We start from the raw sequence: 24662 nt of genomic DNA, 5'->3' as shown, positions 1-24662 counted from the left end.
GCTGGGTCAACTACACCTGATTGATTTTTAAAAAGGCAGAGTTTGTAAAGACTATGCTGGGGATCAATATGGTTTCACTAAAGAGCAGAACAGATTTGAGAATCTGAATCAACTGATCCTCTTCCTCTGTTCAAATGGATCCAATCCCGACCAAGTACAATGTCAAAATTCGTACGTTAACAGTTTTCACCAAGCATTTTCGCACAGGAAATTTAAAATTGGAAATTTGACTTCTGTGTTGAAAAGAGATCAGAGCTGGAAGTGTACTTGTCTAGATAGGCAAGGGAAAGAAAAGGAATCTACATATATAATTTGAGTTCTTCACCTATCCTGTGGCAATGAGGCCCCAGCCAGGTCGATAATGGTTGGGTAAATGTCCATGAGGCTGGTCGGCTCATCAATTTTCCTCCCAGAAGGCAAATGTCCTGGCCATCTGAATATTCCAGGGACCCGGATCCCACCTTCCCATCCAGCATGTCCCTTCTTTCCTATAAAACAGAAAAGCACCTCAATGAAGAATTTTCTTGTCTATCAATGTGCAGCATCATTTCATTTCTTACCTTACCAATCTTTTCCACTTCAATTGCCATGGAAAACTGGGCCTCAACATACCTCCCATTTTTCTGGAGCCAGCTCATCAAAGGTAACTACGAAGGTGGCATGCCAGTGTTTCTACTTTGTAAGGGATGCAAGGAGAATCGGCCTATTGTCCAACGCTTCATTGACATTCCACAGTCCAGCATTAAAAGTGTACTGACTGGTTGCATCACCACCTGGCTTGGAAACTTGAGTGCCCAGGAACATAGCACTGATGTCCGTTCATTGAAGACATCTATGTGAGACGTTGCCTCAAGCTAAGCAGCAACTGATACTCTCCATCAATGACTCCAAAGACTGAGAGGGAGACGATAGGCTTCAATACACTTTTGTTGGCTGGCACAACTCCATGTGCTCGAATGAATGGATGGGGGGAGGGAGGTTGATCTTTATGGCTAGGCCACAAGGGAAGCAGCGACTGGGGTGAGAGTCATCAGTGGGAGGACCAGCCACCCATGCACAGCTGTATATACCTATCACCACACTGACATCATAAAGGACCCTCATCAGCCTGGCCATGCTTTCTTCTTCCTGCTACCTTAAGCTCAGGTCCTCGAGATTCAAGAATAGTATTTTTTCCAACAATTATCAGGCTCTTGAACCTTTCCATGTTATCCTAACCAGAACACTAAACCAGGACGAAAGATCTGAGAGCACCAATGTAATGTATTGTTTTATTCCACTAACAACAACAGAGAATAATTAGGGCAGTATGCAAACGTGCTGGAGAATCTCAGCAGGTCACTCAACATCCGCAGAAAGCAAAAGGCAGCAAAATGTTTTGGGCCTGAGCCCTTTGTCAGGAATCTGGAAAAAAAAAAACATGCAGGCACCTGAATTAAAAAGGTGAGCGAGGTGGGGTGGGGGGGCGAGGCGGGGGGAGTAGGAGAGGAGTAAGGAAGGGGAAGGAGGAAGAGCACAGGTTAACAGGTGAGTAATTGGTCACAGGTAGATGCAGGTGGAAGGGTAGAAGGGAATGAAGCTGAGAAGTAATGGGGAGAGAGCAGAGGACTAAGAAATGTAGCTCTCTGATAGGAGAAGGAAGGGAAAGGGGTGTGGTGCTGAAGAAAAGGAGGCATCGATTCTATTTATTTTTTTTCTCATGTGGTAATTCAATTTAGACTTATTGCTTATTGATGTATATTACATACTTGTGCAGCTGCCGCAAGCAAGAAATTCAGTGAATTTGTACATTGTAAGTGCTTTTCACAATAAACTCCCCTCCTCATTATTTCCCAGCAATTCACACCGAAGCCCCCCTCATCCACCCACATTTCCTGCAGCTAACTGGTTAAAAGACTCATCCCACCCCGGCCACACTCCCTTCTCCCTCCTCCCGTTGGTAGGGAGGTTCACGAGCGCGAGATCAAGGTTCTTATGATCAAGGGAAGAGATGCAGGAGGATCAGAGCCAGCACCACCAGCCTGAGGAACAGCTTCCCCCCCCACTACCCCCCGCGGGTAGTGAGACTGCCGAACGACCAAAGGAACGGCTCACACTAACCATCCAAGACTCTCACATTCATGAAGCACTATTTATTTGTGCAGATGAAATACTTGTCCTGTGTATATATTGTGTGTTACGTCTGGTTGTACGTCTGCTTTTTTTTTCCATCGTGGAGCGGAGAACGCTGTTTCGTCCATGGTCTCATCATGCACTGCCAGGCTGAAGCCACCCGCAAATTGGAGAAACAGCACCTCATATTGCGTCCGGGCACCCTCAGATGACAATAAACTTGACAATGATAAAAATAATGGATAAGGTTTCTCCAGCACTTTTGTGCATTGCACAAGATCCCAGTTTCTGCAGATCTTCTTGTTTAACGAGATTCAATGACTGTGCGTTCTTGCTATTATCGGACACCTGAATGAACCTCGGATGAGAAAAATAACATTGCTTTTCCTCTGTCCTAACCGATCTCTTCATAACTCTCTAACTCTGCATTCTGTGGTTTTTACTGCTGTACCAGGTGTGGATTGACTAGCTGGACTGCACACTGAACAAACCTTCTCACTAGAACTTGGCCCACCGGAAAATAAACTTGAACTTAGGAATCGTGGCACTCCTGCAGTATTTAAGTTGCCTTTTCTCTTGTCTTGTGTTGTCATGCAGATCAGATTGAACTGCAAGTCATATGGATTTTATAGGCTAATGGGTGTATTGGGGACCATGAGTTCATAGGCCGAAAAGGCCTGCTACCGTGCTCTATCTCCAAATTTAAAGCAATCTCCCAGCACATTTGATAGCTCACCCCTGTACTTCACTCTCCATTCGACAGAGCACAAATGCACAGTGAGAACACTGGGTTTCAGTCATTTCCTCTTCCTGTTAAACCCCTCAAACAAATGGTTATTCCTGCAGTAGCCTGGATCTTCCAGTGGCAACTCATTTCAATTCCCCGGTGCGGTGATACGACCACCAGCCTACTGCAGGGGGCGATCTCTGTACCTGCAGAAAGACCACCTAAAGGCTGACTCCATCTGGCTGGCTGTCAATCAGCCAACCCGAATATAGACCTGAGCTGGCCCCTCCTGAGCCAGTCACACAGGAGCCACCAAAGCATGGAACTGGTTTTTCAGACTTTAACTAGAATAAAGCCTGTTGTACAGTCTTTGAGTTTTGTGCTTGCTCGCTGGTACCTCAGTGCCCCACACCCCGTTCCCTTGCCGACATGTCTGGTCATGGTCTCGTGCAGTGCCAGGCTGAGACCACCTGCAAATTAGATGAAGAGTACCTCATATTCCATCTGGGCACCCTCCAACATTATGACATGAACATCAACTTCCATTAACTACACCCCACCACACCCCCACATCCGTCCCAATGTTTCCTTTGCTCTCTCCCCCTCTCTTCCATTTTCCCTGTCTCTTCTTTCACAGGGCGAAAAACTGCCTCTTCTCCCAATCTTTCCTCTCTCCTGTTCTCTTATCCAGTTAACCCCTTTGTTTGTTGGTCTGTACTCCTCCCCCTTTCATTTATCCCGAGCCTTTCTGCACAGACATCTACCTTTACTCATACCTTGAGGAAGGGCTCAGGCCCAAATCGTCCATAATATAACTCCACCTGCTGTGGACGCTGCAAGACCTGCTGAGTTCCTCCAGCATTTCTGTGTTTTAACTGCATCTGCAGACTTTCAGGTTTTACTCTATTCCTGCAGGGAAAATGGCTTGCTGGAATAATGATGTGAAGCGTCCATTTCAAATAGATTAAAATGGGCTCCCGAAAGCAGTTACCTCTGTATATTCCGTTCCACCCTCCTTCAATCTCTCCATTTATTCCGACAGAGTCCCGGCTGCCACCGTGATCTGAGGCAAAGTAGATGAGGGTTTTATTTGCAAGACCAAGATTGTTGATGGAATTTACAATCTGACCTGGAAGCAGCAAAACAAGAATATCAGGAATAAAAGTCTCGTTCGAGCTGGGTGATCACAGCATGGTATAGAAACATCTCCGACCAAGATTAGAGGAGTTTGCAGTCGGTAATATATAGAACCATAGAAAATTACTGTACAGACAACAGGCCCTTTGGCCCTTCTAGTTTGTGCTGAAACATCATTCCTCTAGTCCCCTGATCTGCACCCATTCCATAATGTTGATTTACGGAACAGACTCGATGGGCCTAGTGGCCTGCTTCTGTTCCTTTGCCTTGTGATCTTGTGAACCCTCCAGACCACTCCCATACATGTATCTACCCAATTTATTCTTAAAACTTAAGAGCGAGCCGCATTTACCATATCAGATGGCTGCTAGTTCCACACTCGCACCACTCTCTGAGTGAAGAAGATTCCCCCTAATGTTCCCCCTAAACCTTTCACCTTTCACCTTAAACCCACGTCCTCTCACATTTATCTCTTCCAATAAGTCAAAAGATCCTACTCGCCTTTATTCTGTCTATACCTCTCGTAATTTTGTAAACCTCTATCAAATCTCCGCTCATTCTTCTACGCTCGAAGGAATAAAGACCCAACGTGTTTAATCTTTCCCTGTAACTCAACTCAACTGAAAAGCCGGCAACATCCTAGTAAACCTTCAATGGACTCTTTCAGTCTTACTGATATCCATCCTGTAGATCAGTGGCCAGAACTGCACACAATACTCCAAATTCAGCCTCACCAATGTTTTATACAACCTCACCATAGCATCCCAACTCCTGCACTCAATACTTTGATATATTCACTGAAAAGCAGCAAACACATCCTCCTCTTTGATCTCTGTATGTTCCATGCCACAACTGCTTCTTTCTCCTCTCTCCTTATACACCATTTCCTGAATAAATAATGATACAAAAAACTCCCCATCTCATGAGGCTCCACACATAGATGACCACTCTGATCTTCTAGGGGACCAACTTTGTCCTTTCCTTTTACTCTTAACATACGGCTCAGAACAACGCGGAATGAAGAGAAAGGTGCTTCTTCACCATCCTATCTACAATGTCTCCACCAACTTCATCTGCATCTCCCACTGCTTCGGAAAGAGAGCCAACATATGGAAAGAGAGCCAACATACTGAAAGATCCGTCCCACCGCAGCCACACACTCTCCCCCTCCTCCTGTCAGAGGGGGATACTATTCAAGTGCAGACACAGACTCCGAAAGGAATCTCACAGTAGGGCACTCCTACTGCCCTTGTTGTGTACCAATTGATCTTCTCACTGTAACACGACACACTTGAACACCAAACACTGGAACACCACACTGTAACAAAACACCCTGTAACACCACTGTTACGAGCCCAGAGGACCCCAAAACCCAGCAGCAATAAAAATTCACCAAGACAAATGGTTACTTAAACAAAACTTATTTTTAATTTTCTTTAAACATAAAAACAGGATCAAACTTATCACAATTGACTTAACATACTTTACCCCCTTCTATTTCTAAGCACATATGTATGTAATATGTGTATAAGTAAAAAAAAAGTTATTTGATTCACAGTCCAAACTTATTTCTCACTCCTCCAAGTTCACCAGTTTCAGGCAATTCTTATACTGTGCACAGAATTTAACATTTATGAATTTCACCAGGCTCTTGTGCTTGAAAGGTAAATGGTTACCGCTCAGGAAGTTTCTTGTTGAGTTTCAGAGAGAAATTTATTGCTCATTGCACACAAACTAATTTCTTTCGATCACCCAATTCAGTGTTTTGCCAAAGAAACTTGCCCCATCAGGGTTTTCCAGATGAGAACATCTTTCTTTCAGGTCACCACAGAGTTCCTTTTCTGTTTCCCTTATTTCAGGCAAAACATTATACAGCCAGCCATCTCCTCTTGTATGGACCACAAGTGCTTTGAAAAGACTGAACTAAGAACTCACAACCTGTCTTCAAAATGGGGTTTCAAACAAGCTTGATAGCTTGTCCTGTTCCAGTCCCCACTACTGCTGAACTGTAGAACTGAATTCTCTCTCTCTCTCTCACTCAGAGAAAAACCACATGACCCTCTTAGAACAGCAAACTTCATCCAGACAGACTGTGGCACCGACCCAATCTTCCGAGTCTGTTCATCTGTTGCTTTCCAAAACAAATAATCCATTACTCCACAGCATTTCCAATTAACACCTACTTGTGAAGTCTCTATAGCCATACTTTAAAGTTTTTGCAAAGGCACTCAGAGCCTGAACTGTCTGGCTTGAGCAGAGTTCCAGCATTTTAAATGAAATCTGTTTTGAAGTGTTTGTATCTGTGTGTGACCTAACTAAAAATCCCACAATCTATTTTCCAAAAACATATCTATACATAACATAAAATATAACTTAATATGTCACACCACACACTGTAACATACACCCTGCAACACCCCACTGTGTAACACCACAGCCTGTAACGCAACACTCGGTAACGCCACACTGTATCGCCACACTGTAACACCACACCCTGTAACACCACACTGTATCGCCACACCCTGTAACGCCACACCCTGTAACACTGCACCATGTTACACTACTTCTTGCTATTCTTTCTTTGGCTTGGCTTCGCGGACGAAGATTTATGGAGGGGGTAAGTACAGTAAAACCTCTTTTATCTAGAATTCATTCAACAGGTAGCCTCAGGATCGCAGAAAAAGGTTAAAAAATAGAGGTTTAAAATTGGCATTGCCTCGCCGTTAGTTTGCCAATCCATGCAACACGCAATCTCAAACAGCCATAACATTCAGTTTTCCGGCATCTTCCAATCCCCTAAATGCTGAATACCAGGAGTTTTACTGTTCCATTTAACAATAAACTTGAACTCTAACTTGGAAGATTCCTCCCCTGCCAGGCCTTTGTATGTTGCAAAATGCAATCGTGTTCGAAATTTGAGGGGTGGTGTGAGTTCCCCAATCTGTAATTTCCACTCAGAGTCCACGAGGATTCTGACAGACATCTTTGTCTTCGTGAGGTAATTTCTCTGAGGCGATAACACTGTCTGAACCAACACTGGGGACGTGAGCCAAGGAAGAGCAATTGGAATTTAACTTGGATGTGCGCGAGGGGTTGCATTTTTGGAAGCTAATCCAGGGCAGGGGACTGTTGAAGAATAGAGGCATGTGATGCAGAGTTATGGGGTAGACACGATTCTCAGAGCTCCTGAGATAGCTAGTGAAGTAGTCAAGAATAGAGACAGGTACATAGGTCCCTGAAGGTGATGGCTCAGATAGACACGTTGATGAACAAGACATTTAGCAGACTTGTCTCCATTGGTCAGGGCGATGAGAATAAAAGTTAGGATGCCATGTAACAATAGAACAAGATATCCGTGAGATCACTTGTGGACTGTTGCATACAGTTCTGGTCATCCAGCTACAAGAATGATGTCACAGAGCTGGAAAGGGTGCAGAAAAGATCCACAGGGATGTTTCTGGGACTGGAGGGCTTGAGTTACGAGGAGAGACTGGAAAGGCTGTGGCATTTTATTTTCTGAATTAGAGATGGCTGAACGATGACCTTGTAAAATCACAAGGAGCATGAGATATGGTGAAGAGTCACTTTCCAGGATTTGGGGGGCAGGGGAGGGTGCTGGGGAGTCAAAAACCAAAGAGTATGGTTTTAAGGTGAGAGGGGAAAGATTAAAGAGGACCTGAGGGGTAACTTTGTCACACAGAGGGTATGTAGAACGAGATGCCATGGGTATAGTTACAACAATTAAAAGACATTTAGAGGAGTGCATGGATGGGGCAGATGCTATGGGTCCAATGAAGGAAGGTAAGACTAGTGCGGTTAGGACATTTTGATTGGCATGGGCAAGTTAAGCCAGAGGGCCTGTTTCTACGCTGTGCATGTGTAATGGAAGATTTAGATCAGCTTATGCAAGAATGTATACATGTGAATCAGATGACTAAATTCGACCATGGGGACCAGAGATGCATATGAATCAGAAGACATAATCTTATATGAGGCCCATGGATGCATATGAATTAGTAGATACCATCTAAATTCCACCATGAGGCCCAGGGATGCATTTGAATAAGAAAACATATCTAATTTCCACCATGAGGCCCAGAGATGCAGTTGTCTTTTGTTGGTCGCAGATTGTCAGGAGACATTGAAGGTAATTAAATCGGGGGGGGGGGGGGGGGAATGGGCTGTGGGTGGGCAACTTTTGGTTAATATAAGCCATGGTCCCACTGCTGAAGTTTGAGACTCTCCAAGAGGTCGCAACATCTCTCAGCAAGAAGAACTTCTAGATTCCAACCAACGTCCCGGTCAGGGGAGGTGGAGAGGCTGCTACCAGTGCCCAGACAACCTACTACAAGTGCGCAGTCATTGCCTCGCTTTGGCAGTTGGGACCAGTCCAGGCGTTGATAAGTATAATTGGGAAGGGCTTGCATATTGTAGTTTGAAATCAGCTTTAGATTTAGTAATTATGACTTGTATAAACTGAAGTGCTCTCGGTGTGTGTATCTGCTTTTTTTCGATAGCTCAAATACTGTGACCAATCTAAAACGAACAGTGAGAGCACGAGACACACCCAAAGCATCATTATTATTGAGGGCCTGAGGCTATCCTAGCTTTGTATTTTCTTGAAAATTCCCAAACCCCTGTTATTTGTAGTTCAAGCAAAAAAAAATCACGGAAAATAAATAGGGAAACATAAAATTGGCATGCCTCGTCGTTTGTTTGTCAATCACACATCACTCAATCTTAAACAACCGGCATCTACCAATCCCCATATGGGCTGGATACCAGGGGGCTTTACTGTAGTTATTTGCTGCGCAAGTTCAAAGAGCAACCCCCACACCGGCCTTGACCGTGAAGGGGAGTATTGAATCAAATAACCTTTTACGGATGCCAACTTTTAAAATCCTGCTTTATTTATTTACTTGAATTGAAATGTCCCAACTGCTATTTTGGGAAATGATCTCACACCAGAGATTGCTGGGGCAGCTATACTACCAAACCCTTTATTTTTTTTCGCAGAGAACTCACCTACGTGCCAATCCATCTCCTCCACATTGTCTCCATAAGAGCCGTGGTTGCTCTTCCCAACAAATGTCTTGGTGGTGAAGAAAGGAGTGTGAACGTGTAGAAATGACATGAAAAGAAGAAATGGCCTCTTCTGGTTTCTGAAAATATGAAACGTATGACGACATTAGAATAACTTGTGTCGGCCTTGAAATCAATGGAAGAGTTTGGGCTGACCCCTGGAGGAATGCAGCGAGTTGTTTTTGGCTCCGGGTTCCAGCATCTCCAGTATCTCATGCATAGATTTGACTTGTTTATGATCCCACCCAGTCATGATGATCACCTCTACCTAGGTTAGCTTAGCGGTTAACGCAACGGTTTTACTGCGCCAGTGACCCGCGTTCAAATCCGGCGCAGTAAGTGGTTTGTACGTTCTCCCCATGTCTGCATGAGTTTCCTCCCACCCTTCAAAATGCACAGGGGTTGAAGATTAATTGCCATATTTGGGTAGCATGGGCCAGAAGAGCCTGTTACAATGCAGAACATCTAAAGAAAAATTATTTCCTAAAATTGATCTGAGCAAAATTGAGTTCAAGAGACGCGAGGCAGTGTTGCACATTTATGAAACTTTGGTTAAACCACATTTGAAGTATTGCATTCAGTTCTGGTCACTTCATTACAGGAAGAATGTCGAACTTTTGAGAGAATACAGAGGATATTGACCAGGATGTTGCCAGAACAGAGACATTACATTAAACAAGAGTGACAGAGCTACGGCTTTTATGTTTGGAATGACAAAGAATGAGAGGAGATTTTATGGAGGTGTAAAAGATTATGAAAGGCATAGAAAGGGTGGACAGCCAGCTCCTTTTCCACAGAGTGACAATAGCAAATACTAGAGGACATCTGTTTACGTGAGTGGGGGAAAATTTATGGGAAACAATGGAGATAGATTTTTTTTTACACCGAGTGGTGCGTGCCTGGGATACATTGCCAGGGTTGGTGGTGGAGGTTGATAAAATGAGGATATTCAAAAGACTCTTACACAGGCACATGGATAGAAGAAAAATTGAGGGTTATGGTTGAGAGGTAGGGAAGGCTTAGAGTGGCATGGAGCAGAACAATGTGCGCGCTAGGGTCAATGCCAAGTGGGGGGGTGGGATTCGCAGGCATGGCCCCCTCTTGCGATGTGCTGTGCCTCCATATGCCAATGCCAATCGCTCGCCGTCAGTCCCGCTTCCGCCCGCATCACTCGCATGCTTCAAGTGTCACTAAAGTTTAGCTTGATGCACGCTAGTGACTCTCCACGCAATAAAAGCAGCGCTTTTGGCTGCTACGCCAGAGGGACAAAGGAGGTTCACATCTGTTTGGCACCACCAGCAAGCCCACCAACCCCCCCCACCCCACCCCCGCTGACCAAATGTACGACTGTCAGGCTTTGCCCCGCCCCCCCAAAACCATAATGCCCCTGGCTAACACTCTTTCTGCTGCTGACCTTCATGTACTCTGAAAGGCCTGTAATGTGCTATAATGCAATATGTTATATATAAATCCACAAGTATCTGTTCAGCTTGATCATATACTACCACTGCTTATTTTCTCCCCCTTTTTCTTGCAATTTCACTGCATCCAAGGCACTCATGACAGCATCGAGTCCAGATCAGTACGGCATGGGAACCAGCCCTTCGACCCACAGCGTCTGCGTCACCATGAAGCTAAACCAAAAGAAATCTTTTGAAACGTCAAAACAGAAGATGCTGGAATCTTGAGCAAGTGAGAGACCGGCAGAATTCAACAGGTCAGGCAGCATCCATGGAGAGAAATGGGCCATCAGTATTTCGGGTTGTCCCTCGACGGCGGGTCCCGACATAAAAAGTCAACCGACCATTTCTCTCCATGGATGCTGCCTGACCTGTTGAGTCTCGCATTGTTTGCTCAAGATTTGCATTCTTGTGTTCCACTGCTGGCTCGTGACTTCATAGAAACATAGAAAATAGAAGAGCATTCAGCCCTTCACGCCAGTTCCACCATTCAATGTTATCATGGCCGACCACTACTACTTATGGAGACTAGCTGGTTCATCAAGTCTCCAACCTTTGCTGGATAATTTAACAGAATATCCTTTGGAAACATCAAAATGTTGGCAAAGGAGGAGGTTATACTGCCCAGAAATAGACCTTAGGTTAATACCAACCCCTATTTTTAAGTCCAGTGCAATGCAAGTTAAGCTTCTTCAAGCAATTATCCAAGTGTGTTGAGGGTTTCTACCTTCACAATCCTTTCAGGCATTGAATTCCAAATCCTCATTGTGCAGTGAATGTTTTTTTTCCCCCTGTCTCATTCTCTCCCCTCCCTCCCCCATTAACTTGAACCAATGTCTCTTGGGGAACAAATCATTCCTGATTATCGTAAGATATTGAAACAGAAATAGGCTATTCAGCCCATCGAGTCTACCCTGCCACTTGTTAAATACACCCAACGACTTGGCCTCTACAACTCCCTATGGCAAGAAATACCACAGATTCACCACCCTCTGGTGAAAGAAATTCCTCCACATCTCTGTTTTAAGTGGGCACCATTCAATATTTTTTTGAATATTTTATTTTTAAGTTTTTTTCATAAATATACGTGGTAAACTCTCCAATATCAAAGTATTTTTTCTTCCAAAATATGGCAGCATTTATCATTGTTCTTTTTTATTATTGTAGTTATAATTACAATTGGGCCCCTATATGATCCAACTACGGGTGCCATATCTTGATAAATATGTCATATTTGTTCTTTAAGTTGTATGCAATTTTTTTTCCATACGCATGCAACTATTCATCTCAGCACCCCATCGTGCTATATGTAGAGGGGAGTCTGATTTCCAAGTGATTGCAATACATTTCTTAACCACTGCTAAAGTTATTGGAATTTATTTAGTTCATTGCCTATCTCAATAAAGTTGCATAAAAGATAAAGTTTTGGGTCACCACCCCCCCCCCCACCCGTGCCCATTATCCTTGTTAATATTTTGGTAATATCCTTGCTAAAAAGGACTCACCTTCACATACAACCTCATAGCATACAGAAACATACCTATTTCTGTCCCACACCTAACACACATCTCCAGTATTTCAGATTTTCACTTATGCAACTTCTGTGGTGTGAGATATAACTGGTGTAGGAAATTAAATTGCACTAATCCGTATCTTGCATTTATAATTGACATCATGCTATCCAAACACCAATCAGAGCAACATCTTTCCATTATTGTGACTCCTACATCTGATTCCCACTTCTCTCTCAATCTCCATAAACCTGGTTTCACACTTTCATCCTGGAGAGCATAGTACATCTTAGTTACAAATTGAGGTGTATTTCCTAGCCAAATCGTTCATTCCATTTCGCTAATTTCAGGTGGGACCAAATTTGACCCCATCTTTCTCTGAGAGGCGATCTTAGCTGGAGAAAACAAAAGAAAGTCCCATTAACTACTCCATATTTATTTCTTAATGGTCCAAAAGACGTAAGAGGTGCCTCCACATAACAGTCATCAATGTATCTTATTTCTTTGTCATACCAAGAATTCAATATTTTATTACCCAGATTCATAGGCATCAACACGTTTGTACATAATTATGTTCTTAGTAATATACCTGCTTTTTTTTCCAATGCACTCATTTATTCCTTGCCATATTCTAATACAGGGTTATCCATCTTCTTTGTTATTAACTTAATATTCCATTGTAAATATATTCCTTTGCTGTCTCCTCTTTTATTGAATTCAATCCTATTTGGATCCAAGAGACAAGACTCTCTTCTTCAAAGGAGAATGATGAAAATCTCACCAAATATTTTGTTTTTACCACTCTACTTTTTAACTGGGCAAACATTAAAAACAAATCAGTCCTTCTACGTGAGTCATGAACCCTTGAGTAGAACGAATAGTCTCTTTCTACGGGGTTAAACTGCCTCCATATATCAATCAAATTTAAATCCTTCATAAATGATCTTGTCATTTTTTTTCAGTTTTTCCCTTGTAACTGTTCTGGCTGACTTATCCACTATTGGATCTAGACAGAAATTGAAGTCTCCCCCAACCAGTATACTTTGTCTTCCCTCTGCTATTTTTAAAAAGATATCCTTCATAAAGGCTTCGGCGTCATAATTTGGTGCATAGATGTTCATCAAAGTCCATGATTCTGCATAAATTTTACAATGGGCCATTACAAATTTTCTAGCTTGGTCAGTCAATGTCTCTTCTATTATTTATTAATTAACATTACTACTCCTCTTGCTTTTGAGCCAAATGAAGATGATATTACTTGTCCTGTGCATCCTCTTTTTTTAATTTAGTAAGATGTGTTTCTTGTAGAAAGACTATATCTGCCTTTAATTTCTTTTAGGTGTGCCAAGACCCTCTTCCTTTCACTGACCCATTTATCTGATTAACATTAAGACTAATAAATGTTAATATTCTATCCATAACAATTTTAAACAAATATTGTTTAACAATAAAACCTTTTAGATTGTTTAAATAATATGGTAATCGTTCCCCTTTTTAAAAAAAAAACAATGTCCCTGCCCTGATGGTGACATAAACAGGAAACCCTGAAACCCCACAAAGAAAGCCCGCAGAATCTCTCAAGGAAGAAGAACCCCTCCCTTTAATGGATATTCTTCTCTGGGCACCATTCTCCCCCTTAAACCGGAGTCTCCATCCTGCTACCACTTTTCCTAAGTTTTCTCTCTTTACTGAGCTCTCCATGAACATTTCAATAAAATTTACTTTTCAATAATAAATATAAGATGGTTTAAAAAAAAACTTTTACTTAGTCCCATTGTAAACATTCTTCAGTCTTTGGTAACCTTAGTCTTTTCATAAACCTCACAGGAAATTTTCCACCTCGTTCTTAGTCTCGAAAAATCACCATTTAACTTCTGCTACTTCGACCCTCAGAGTCACGGGGTAGATCATTGAATATTTCAAGTTTTTGCTTAATCAAAGTAAGACTAAAATGTTGAAATAAAGCACATTTCCATGGTCAATCTTGGACAGGCCATTATTTTTCCTAGAGAATTCATATGCTTCTCCCAGAATTGTATCCCGTTCCCGGTAACTCAAAAGTCTTACCAGGACCAAATACAGGCACTGATCGCTGGCTCTCCTAGGTCCGAGGGTCCAGTGAGCCCTTTTCAATCTGAGATTTTTCTCTGAATTTGTCTTCTCCCAGCACTCGCGGGGATCCATGTTTCACAGAAGTTCACCAGATCTCTTCCCTCGATTCCTTCTCTTAGTCCGATAATTTGAACATTGTTTCATCTGCTAAAATTCTCCATGTGGTCGATCTTGTCCAGCAGACCTTGTGTGTCCAACTCCCATTTCTTCATATCTTTTTCCAAAGCTTTTTAGCTTATCTTGCATTTTTACCACTTCTGCTTGGTTCATTCTTTCCATTAGTTCTTCAATTATTTTTTTTAAATTTCATTCAACCTTTCAGTCACATCTCTTGTTATAGTTTCAACACCCGCAAGTTGATTGCTCAAATTTTGCATTTCCTCCAGGATAATATTTAGTTCTTGCCCCGACTCCCCAGCTCTGCCGGGGTCTGCCAGTCCCGAGCCCACCCTTACGCCAGTCCCTTTCCGGCTTTCGCTCAATGTTCTAGCCTGAGTAGAAACTTCCTCAATTTTTGTTCTCAACTGCCTTAGTTTCTTAGAATTTGTTTTGTCCACTTTTTGGTGAAAAAAAATCATAATTTTAAAATTTTAACTGTATTTTTGATACTCTTCATGAAAAGCTCAATCAAAACATGTCTATCTATGTCCTTTGCATGGCCAAGTCCCCGGTGCCCTTCAACCTTGAAAGTTGTGCCCTCTTGTCCTAGACTCTCCCACCATCTACTCAGCCTATGCCTTTCAACATTCAAAATGTTTCAATGAGATCCCCTTTCATTTTTCTAAATTCCAGTGAGTACAGGCCAAGAGCCATCAAGCGTTCCTCATGTGATAACTCTTTCATTCCCAGAATTATCCAAGAATGTCAAAATGAAAACATCTTTCAGATGTTCTCCAAGATACAAAGCATTTGTATGTTGCTTGCAAACCAACTCTAGACTCAGCCTTTTCTCCTGATAACCATAATTCTCAATTTAGATATGCAACAAGGAAACAAGCCCTTCTGGCCCATGAGCCCATGCCACCCAAATGCGCCAATTCACCTGCAATGCCTGTAAGTTTTTGATGGGTGGGAGGCCACCAGACCACCCGATAGGAAACCTATGCAGATGAAGAGAACTCCTTACAGATAGCACCAGATTCAAACCCAAGTCACTGGTTCTGTAATAATGCTGTGCTTATCACTAAGCTAAATCATGCCACCCTAATATAAGAATTAGAATTATATACTATTCGCTAGTTGTGATCTGATTATGTTTTATGTAATTTACCTCATGAGGGCCTACTCGATCCAGACTAGCTTTCAGGGAAGCAATCCCAGAAGTCCCATTTCCCTGTGATCAAAAAACCTATTACCACCCAAATTGATGAGGTTAGGGAAGTAGATGAGGTCTATAGGGATTTTAGTAAGGCATTTGACAAGGTTCCCCCATGAGAGACTCGTTCAGAAAGTTATGAGGCATGGGATCCATGGAACTTTGGCTATATGGATTAAAAAAATTGGCTTGCAGGTAGAAAGCAGAGAGTAGATGTGGAAGGAAAATATTCTGCCTGGAGGTCAGTGAACTAGTGGAGGACCAGAAGAATCTGTTCTGGATCCCCTGCTCTTTGTTATTTTTATAAATGGCCTGGATGAAAGATGGGTCAGTAAGTTTGCAGGTGATACGAAGGTTGGAGGAGTTATGGATGGAGCTGAAGGTTGTCCAAGGTTACAAGAGGATATAGACGGGATGCAGAGTTCAGCAGAAAAGTGGCAGATGGAGTTCAATCCGGATTAAGTGTGAGGTGATGCATTTTGGAAGGGCAAACCAGAAGGCTGAGTACAGGGTTAATTAATGGTCAGTTACTTAAGAGCATGGATGAACAGAGGGACCTTGGGGTGCAAATCCATGCATCCCTTAAGGTCGCTACACAGGCTGATAGGATAGTTGGGCTGCTGGTCTTCATTAATAGGGAGACTGAGTCCAAGAGTAGAGAGGTCATGTTGCAACTCGACAAATCTCTGGTGAGTCCACATTTAAGTATTGTGTTCAGTTCTGATCACCTCATTAGAGGAAATATGTGGAAGCCATGGAGAGGGTGCAGAGGAGATTTACCAGGATGTTGTCTGGATTGGAAAATGTCTTATGAGGCAAGGTTACCAGAGCTGGGACTTTTCTCTTTGGAGCATAGAAGGATGAGAAGAGACTTAATATCAAGATTCAGAGAGGCATAAATAAGGTGAACAGCCAGTACCCAATAGCAAATGCCAGAATACATGTGGAATGTGGACAAAGTGAAGGGAGTGAAGTTTAGAGGAGACAACAGGGATATATTTTTTATGCAGAGAGTTGTTGGGTTCTGCAATGTGTTGCCAGGGATGGTGGTGGAGGCTGAAATAATAAGGGCATTTAAGAGACTCTTAGACAGGCACATGGATGGAAGAAAAATGGAGGGTTACAGGTTAGGGAGGAATATATAGGTCAGCACAACTTTGAGGGCCAAAGTGCCTGTACTGTGTTGTAGTGTTCTATGTTCTAAATGTCCATCAACTCCCTCTTGGGTTCTTTTGCCATTTACATTGCTTTAGACAATTAATTTACCAACACATTATTGGAAAGTGGAAGGAAACTGGAGCACCCTGTGATTGTAGTGACAACACCCAAACTCCACACACAAAGCAGTGGTGATCAAGTTCAAACTGAGGGTTCTGGAGCTACGAGACCAGAACAGGACCTAATTTAATTTGCTTTTAATTTGGAGATAGAGCGTGGTCACACGCACTTCTAGTCCACGAGCCCGTGTTGACCAAATACACCCAAGTGACCAACAAATGCACTAATTCCATGATGTTGTAACATGGAAGTAAAAACCGGAGTACCCAGAGGAAACCCAAGCAGACTTGGGGAGAACATACAAACTTCTTACAGACAGCACCAGATTCGAACCCTAGTCACTGGCGCTATTAGCAAGGTAGCATTAACCCGACACTAACTGTGCCATCCATGAGGCTACTTAACAAGAGCCGAGCCCGTGGCAATATCATACTAGCGTGGTTAGAGCATTGGTTGATGAACATGAATACAGGGATCATATTCTGATAGTTGCTTGTAGAGTTTGAAAGAGGTCAGTGTTGTGGGCTGTTTCTTTTTATGCTGTATATTACTGATTTAGATGATGGAATGAATGGCTTTGTGGCCCAATGATATGAAGGTAATTGGAGGAGTAGTTAGTGTTGAGGAAGCAGGGAAGCTGCAGAGGTCTTAGACAGATTATGAGTTTGGGCTGAGAAGTGGCAAATGAAATACAATGTCAGTAAGTGTACAGTCATCTACTTTGGTAGAAAAAAATAAATGGGCAGACTATTTTCTAAATGGGGAGAAAAGTGAAAATACTAGGACCTGAAGATAAACTCATATGTTGAGTCAATGGGGAAGAAGGCAAATGCAATCTTGGCATTCATTTCAAGAGGAATAGAATATGAATGGCGATGTAATGTTGAGGCACTGGTGAGACCTCACTTGGAATATTGTGAGCAGTTTTGGGCTCTTTATTTAAGAAAGGATGTCTGACCTTGTAGAGGGTTGAGAGAAGGTTCACAAGGCTTTCTGGGAATGAACGGGCTATCACATGAGGAGGGTTTGACAGCTCCTGGCCTGTACTCGTTGGAATTTAGGAGAATGAGGGGGATCTTGTCGAAGCATTTTGAATGTTGAAAGGTGTGGACAGAGTAGATGCAGAAAGATTGTTTCCTATGGTGGGAGAGTCGAGGGCAAGAGGGTACAACTTCCGGATTGAAGGGCATCCGCTTGGTACAAAGATATGGAGGAATTTCTTTTGCCAGAGGATGGTGAATCTGTGGAATTTGTTGCCACAGGCTGTTGTGGAGGCCAAGTCATTGGGTGAATTTGATAGGTTCTTGATTAGCCAAGGCATCAAAGTTTTCGGGAGAAAGCCGGGAAGTGGGGCTGAATGGGAGAATGGATTGGCTCATGATTGAATGGCAGGGCAGACTCGTTGGGCCATTTCTACTCCTCTGTCTGATGGACTTATGGCCTTAAATGTTTTATACTTTCCTACTTTTTAATACCTTTCAATGAATTCCAGAGCTTCTTTGGTCATTCTTGTTGAGAGAGTTTCTGGATTGGATGGCTGTTGAACAACATGATGATCCCTCATGACCAGACAGTTCCAGTGCCTCAGGAAGCCAAACACACTGTGCCAAGATCCAAGGAGCAGGAAATAAAACACTGCAAACCACACAATACACTTCCAGCCAACACAGATGTAACCTGTCCACTTCAAAACAAGGAGCATCAAAAGTCCCGCAAAGATCACTTCAGCAGCCAGGTAGACGATGGCTTGAAACTCTGGAAAAATCACACTTTGCTTTCCTGGCTTGCAATCTTTAGCATTGGTGAAAGGTGTGCCATAAAAGTAATCAAACCCATGACTGAGTGGATGATGGCAGTAATCATTCCTGGTTTCACAATTCACTCCAAGGTGCCATTTCCCTGTTTTTTAAAAAAAAGAACAAATGTGCTTGTAAATTAATTATTCAAGTCAAACTTTTCCAATGATAACCCCACACTTCAAATTCCTAGCACATGGTGCAAAGTTGTAATTGCTGCAAGATGACATTAAATAGCACTGTGCAAAAAGCTCAACTTTGGCCTTGTGAATGGAACCACAGCTAATGGCCAGGCTGATAGCTGTCCATTCTTGCCTCAGGGTGGCCTCTGCACCTGAAGCTCAATCCAGAAGTCTGAGAAGTTCTGGAGAGCAAGCACGGCTGACCATCCACCGTGTCCGACTGTACATGGGCAGAAGAAACATGGCGCGTGCGCACTCACACACACAGACACACACACACAAAGACGCACGCAGACACACACTGCACAGTTTAGTTTATTGTCATACACATTGTACCACAAATATGTGGCAAAATTAGGGCACAACACTGTTACAGCGCCAGCAACTAGAGTTCAAATCCGACTCCGTCTGTAAGGAGTTTTTGCTTTCTCGCTCTGTCTGCGTAGGTTTCCTCCATGTACTCCGATTTCCTCCCACCCTTCAAAACATACCAGGGGCGTAGGTTAATTGGGTAGATTTGGGCTGATACCAATGCTATATGTCTAAATGTAATATATTTTTTTAATTAGTTTTTGCTGTAGCTAAACAGGTACTTGTAATGAAAAACTAATGTAAATGACTTGAATGAAACTAACAGAGACAATATTCATTGTAGTCCTCATATAAAGGGTCTTGCACTATTGCCGACAGTCCTTTTGTTTTGTCAGAACATCTACGATTAGTGTACCAATGGAAGGGCCTGGGCAGAAGATCATACATACCAGATGACATTGGAAAGTGGTGAATTTTCGCAAGTTCGTCCTGGCAGCTACAATCCCTCTACCTTCTTGTATCTCCACTTTACCTGATGTAGCGTAGACCAAACGATGAGCAGCGTCCATGAAGAGAACAGTCAGTCAAACTTTCAAGTGGGAGCCTTTGTCATGTGTCATTTACTGAGTGCAAAAGATTCCAGCGACTGCAAGTCTTATGTTCTCTGAGCTTAAGTAGAGATTGACATGCACAGATAGCACACAAGGGGAAAAGGTTGGAAATTGGAAGTAGGTGCGAGCATAGTTCAGTTTGGTGTAGAGTCACTTGATGGGCCTGGTGGCCTGCTTCTGTTCCTTTATCTTGAGAAAACAAAGCTTTTCACAGTATCTCGGTAAGTGTCCATAAAGAACTTCAATTCAATTGCTGACAGGGTCTGTTGATGTTTAATATCTGGCCCTCACCTTTAGATTCAGGTTCAATTTATTTTTCTTTGTCTCTCTTAATCTCTGAATATTTTCACATCCTGAATCAACAGTGACTAGGACTCCAGTTTGAACACATTCTCCAACTCAACCCAAACCCAGCAGAGACAGCCAGTACGGTCTGATTCAGGTCAGGTGACCAGCATCTGAATTAATTTGGGTGCCTCATTAATGCAGGTAAGTTCTTTACTTGTTTTATTTTACTTTAATTTTTTTAGACGTACAGCCATTTACTTCCGCTGAATGCCATGTAACATGCAGATTTTTGCCAGCCCATTTGTGCATTGCACGAAGAGCATTGCTCTTCATCCCATAAATAAGTAAATGAAAAATGATACCGATATTGGTTGATGTTCTACTGACACATACCTATGATGCCTGTGGAATATCCGTGTTTCTGCAATATTTTTGCAAAGGTTATCTCATTCTTAGGAAGACCACCAGAACAGCCAGTGAACATCAAGACACGAACTCTGTAACCATTGTCCATACCTTGAATCAAAATCCAAACAAATTCAGTTGGCAACTTCATTGTTTCTGGTTAAAAGTTGGCATGGTTTTACTCACCTGTTGTCCTCCCTTCCTGAGCACCAGTTCAATGAATGTTAAAAGAGCAAGACGTTTGAGTGACAGCTGAAATATTCAATCGCTTGCTTAGTTTAGAACATAAGAAATAGCACAAAAGTAGTCAATCTGGCTTGTCGAGCCACTCATTGAGATCATGGTAGATCTGACGATAGCCCTACCTGTTATCTCCTCATATCTCTCAATTCCCCTGCTATTTAAAAATCTAACCAACCTTGTCTTAAATATATTGACTGAGCTCGCCTCCACTGCTTCAATGGGCAGCAAATTCCACAGATTCACCATCCTCTGGGAAAAGCAGTTCCTCCTCATCTCCATCCTAAATCTACTACCCTGCATCTTGAGGCTAGTTCTAGTCCCGTGTCCCAACCCCCCCCCCCCCCCAACAACTGAAGCAACTTTCCTACCTCTATTGGGTGGCCATCGTCAGTTCTCAAATCATTGCAACAGACTGCTCTGTGTTCAAGAGATGCTCTTCAATAAACAAATAAAATGCGCATGCCCAACAGGGGTCAAATCAGAAACTCTACCTGTATACATTCTCTTACCTGACCGAATCGGGTATCTGCCTGTCATGAAGGAAGCTCTGCTGGGAGTACATAGTGGAGCTGCTGCTATATGGTGGGTCAGCATCACCCCTTCTTTAGCCAGACGATCTATATTGGGAGTTCTATTTGAAAGAAAATAATTGTTACTGGTATGGAAAACTTAACTCATCCCCTAACGAAGTGCAATACACAAACATGCTGAAGAAACTCACACAGCACCCAGGGGAAGTCAAGGGTGACCGATGTTTTGGGGCTGAGCCACTCTTTGGGTACAAGCAAATATCAGGCAGGCCCCTGAATTTAAAAAAAGTGAGGGCAGGGGAAGAGAGAGAGAGAGAGAGAGAGAGAGAGAGAGAGAGAGAGAGAGAGAGAGAGAGATCAGTTCTACAGTTTTACAGTCAGCAGCTGGTAAGCATGTGAAAAACCCCATTTGGAAGATGGGTTGTGAGTGCTTGGTTCAGCCTGGTCAAAGCCCTTGTGGTTCATGAAAGAGGAGAGGACTGGCTGTCTAATTTTTCACTTGAAATAAGAGAAAAAAAAGGAACACTGTGGTAACCTGAAAGAAAGAGGTTATCATCTGGAGAACCTTGAGGGGGCAAGTTTCTACAGCAAGACACTGAAGTTCCTGATTAAAAAGGAATCAGCTGTGGATGTCCTGGAACAACAAATCTCTCTCTGAAAACCAACAAAAACCTTCCTGCACAGTATAAGAATTCTGTGCACTGTATAAGAATTGACTGCAAACAGTGAACTTGGAGGAATGAGAAGCGATATTGGACTGTGAATCAAAGAATTTTTCTGAACTTACACACGCATTACATACATGTACACTTAGAATTAGAAGGGGGTTAAGTTAGGTTAGTTAAGTCGATAGTGATAAGTTAAAGTGTGATTCTATTTTCATATTTAAAGATAATTAAAAGCAACTTTTGTTTAAGTAACCATTTGCCTTGGTGAATATCTATTGCTGCTGGGTTTTGGGGTCCTCTGGGCTCATACTTGTGGGCTGAAAGGGCCCGTTATCATGTTGTATATCTGAATAAATAAAATAAGTTGTCTATCATAATCCCCGATTTTATTTTTCGCCAGGAAGCAAACCTTTTGGAGAAAAAAAAGTTATGCAGTGTTAATACCTTATGGTAGTATTTCCATAGCAGCCAATGTCCCCAATGCCAAGGTCATCTGCCATGATGAGTACAATGTTAGGCTGATGGTCAGTCTCTGTGCAAGTTACACACATCATGAGCGTTGAACTGGAACACAGAATAATGACCACAATGTTCCTGCACACAGAGGAGAAACAATAAGTAGAATGCCCAGCAAGCAGTAATAGAGTTCACTGCAAATATTTGTTGCTTTCAAAGTATGTAGTGGCTTTGTAAAAAGAAATTAAAGAAACTGCTGATAGATCACATTGGAGTGCATTTTTAGATTGCATGTTCCCTGCAACTAGACTCTATCATTCTGAACGTATGTTGGATTATCTACATTTCCAGGCAGTGCTATCAATACAGTGCCAGCGACCCAGGGCCATTACAGCGCCAGCGACCCAGGGCCATTACAGTGCCAGCGACCCAGGGTCATTACAGCGTCAGCGACGCAGGTTCCAATCCAGCACCGTCTGCAAGGAATTTATATGTTCTCTCCGTGGGTTTCTTCCGGATCACTTGGCTTCCTCTCACCCATAAAGATAGTTCGAGGATTGAAGGTTAATTGGTGTATTTTGGCAGAATAGGCTCAAGGGCCAGAAGGGCCTCTTACCATGTTATATGTCTAAAAATTCATATGGAGGTCTTCCAACTTGTCCCATTTAAGCCAGAGGTTTTAAGCACATTTAAAATTACTTTGGTAACCATTATTTTAAGCAAAAGTACCAAATAATTTCCATGATACACAAGATCTGGCTTTCTCCAAACCATTGTTTACCATACAGGATTTAATCAAGTTGTGTCAAACTTACTTGAGTTTTCTGCATAAATCCATAGTTCTGCCCTTCCCGCAGAAAATTTGTCTCATTCAAGTTGTCTAAAGTAAAATGTGATGATTTTAATCAGTCAATGCCAGCTGAAACAGATGTATTACAAAGAAGTTAACAATAGACATGAATAATTTGGAACGATAAGAAATTAATGACAGGAAATAGAATCTCCGTTCAAAATGCAAAGTACAGGCTTCAGAAGAAACGCAGAAATGCTGGAGTAATTCAGCCGGTCTCGGAGGGTCCATAGGTCGTAAAGATATATTACAGTACTGGCGTTTCAGGCCTGACTCCTTATCTTGAAGAAGGGCCCAAAATGCCAGTGATATATCTCTTCACTTTTCCCTCTGTCTCCTTTCACAGACCCAACAACCACCACCCCCTTCTTTCCTCCTGTTTTCTTATCATATTCATTAACACCTATTGTCTTTTGGTCTGTACTTCTCTCCCTCCCATTCTTCCCTTTTCGCCAGCCTTTTAACACAGATGTCTGTCTTTTTTTTTACATTCATAACTTGAAAACAGGCTCTGGCCCAAAAAATCGGTGACATATCTTGACCTCCTGTGGACACTGTGAGTCTGGCTGGAGTTCCTCCAGCATCTTTGAGTTTTTTGCGACAATCACAGCACCGGCAGTCTTTCGTGCTTCACTTAAGTTTCAGAACCACGGCTGTGAGGCAGTAGCTTGCAAACAGGGTTTATCGTATGTCATCAGCCCCCCCCCCCCTCCCCCCCACCCCACACTTTATCCAATGGAGCTCCTTGGCTGTTTCCATCAGCAAATGCCTCCTTGTAGCGGGCCGAGCAATTGCTTAGTAGGATGTGCTGCATCGCCGTCCCAGTCGGTTGGCGCAAGATGGCGCGTGCTCCCCTTCCCTTCTCAGGAGAACCCCGTGTTTGGCAACATGCATTGCCAAAGTAATTTCACCACTTCCTGGTCACGTATCGCTGAGTAGGCAGCGGCTCCGCAACGTGCTGACGCCACTCCCACAGACTCTCACGTTTCACAAGACAAAGCAACAGAAGCAAGCCACTAGGCCCATCGAGTCTGTTCTGTAAATCTATACTAAGCTACTCTACACTAGTTCTAATTTTGACCTTTTCCCCATTTTCCTTGATGCCCTCACTAATAAGATATTTGTCTATTTCTTTTTTAAATACTCCCAGTGATCTGGCTTCCACTGCTGTATGTGTCATTGAGTTCCACAGATCCACGACCCTCTAGCTAAGATTCTTCCTAATCTCTGTTTTAAATGGATAACTTCTAATTTTCAGACTATGACCCTTTGTCCTCGATTCACCCACCAAGGAAAACATCTTACCCGCATCCAACCTATCTAAACCTTTCAAAATACCTCTATGAGATCTCCTCTCATTCTCCTATACTCCAATGGATACAACCCAAGAGCTGCCAAACACTCCTCGTACGTTAGCCCTTGCATTCCGGGAATCATCCTAATAAACCTCCTCTTCACCCTCTCCAACAACATCACATCCTTTCTAAGATAGGGGGCCCAAAACTGCATACAGTACTCCAAATGACGTCTCACCAGTGCCCCATAGAGCCTCATCAACACCTCTTTACTCTTATACCCTATTCCTCTT

General features: G+C 42.8%; 1 protein-coding gene and 1 long non-coding RNA gene across 10 annotated transcripts in view; one reads left to right on the top strand and one right to left on the bottom strand.

Annotated features, from left to right (window-relative positions):
* LOC138739625 (arylsulfatase H-like) overlaps nt 1–24662 on the bottom strand; it is a 41997-nt gene that overhangs the window by 11084 nt on the left and 6251 nt on the right. Inside the window, exons 2-9 of one of the 3 annotated variants that reach the window (XM_069892050.1) lie at nt 23040–23143; nt 22213–22362; nt 21080–21201; nt 20316–20438; nt 18209–18632; nt 9001–9137; nt 3831–3968; nt 326–488 (exon numbers count right to left, since the gene is read on the bottom strand). In XM_069892050.1, the coding sequence (XP_069748151.1) occupies nt 326–488; nt 3831–3968; nt 9001–9137; nt 18209–18632; nt 20316–20438; nt 21080–21201; nt 22213–22362; nt 23040–23095 (1313 nt within the window). In that variant the 5' untranslated portion in view covers nt 23096–23143. The remainder of the gene's footprint in view (nt 1–325; nt 489–3830; nt 3969–9000; nt 9138–18208; nt 18633–20315; nt 20439–21079; nt 21202–22212; nt 22363–23039; nt 23144–24662) is intronic. The other 2 variants (XM_069892051.1, XM_069892052.1) reach the window with 2 other exon arrangements.
* On the top strand, nt 1108–22748 carry LOC138739626 (uncharacterized). 7 transcript variants are annotated; one of them, XR_011342347.1, is made up of 7 exons: nt 1108–1443; nt 3882–4076; nt 8992–9152; nt 18226–18468; nt 19419–19855; nt 20000–20123; nt 22576–22748. It is a non-coding gene; the product is annotated as an uncharacterized lncRNA (long non-coding RNA). The 7 variants fall into 7 exon arrangements; XR_011342344.1 differs by having other exon boundaries at nt 8992–9329; XR_011342345.1 differs by lacking the exon at nt 22576–22748 and adding an exon at nt 22169–22416 and having other exon boundaries at nt 8992–9329.

Source organism: Narcine bancroftii, chromosome 7 (assembly GCF_036971445.1).
Source record: "Narcine bancroftii isolate sNarBan1 chromosome 7, sNarBan1.hap1, whole genome shotgun sequence".
Taxonomy (NCBI): Eukaryota; Metazoa; Chordata; class Chondrichthyes; order Torpediniformes; family Narcinidae; genus Narcine; species Narcine bancroftii.
Note: the sequence above shows the minus strand (reverse complement) of the source record. Positions and strands in the feature narration are given on the sequence as shown.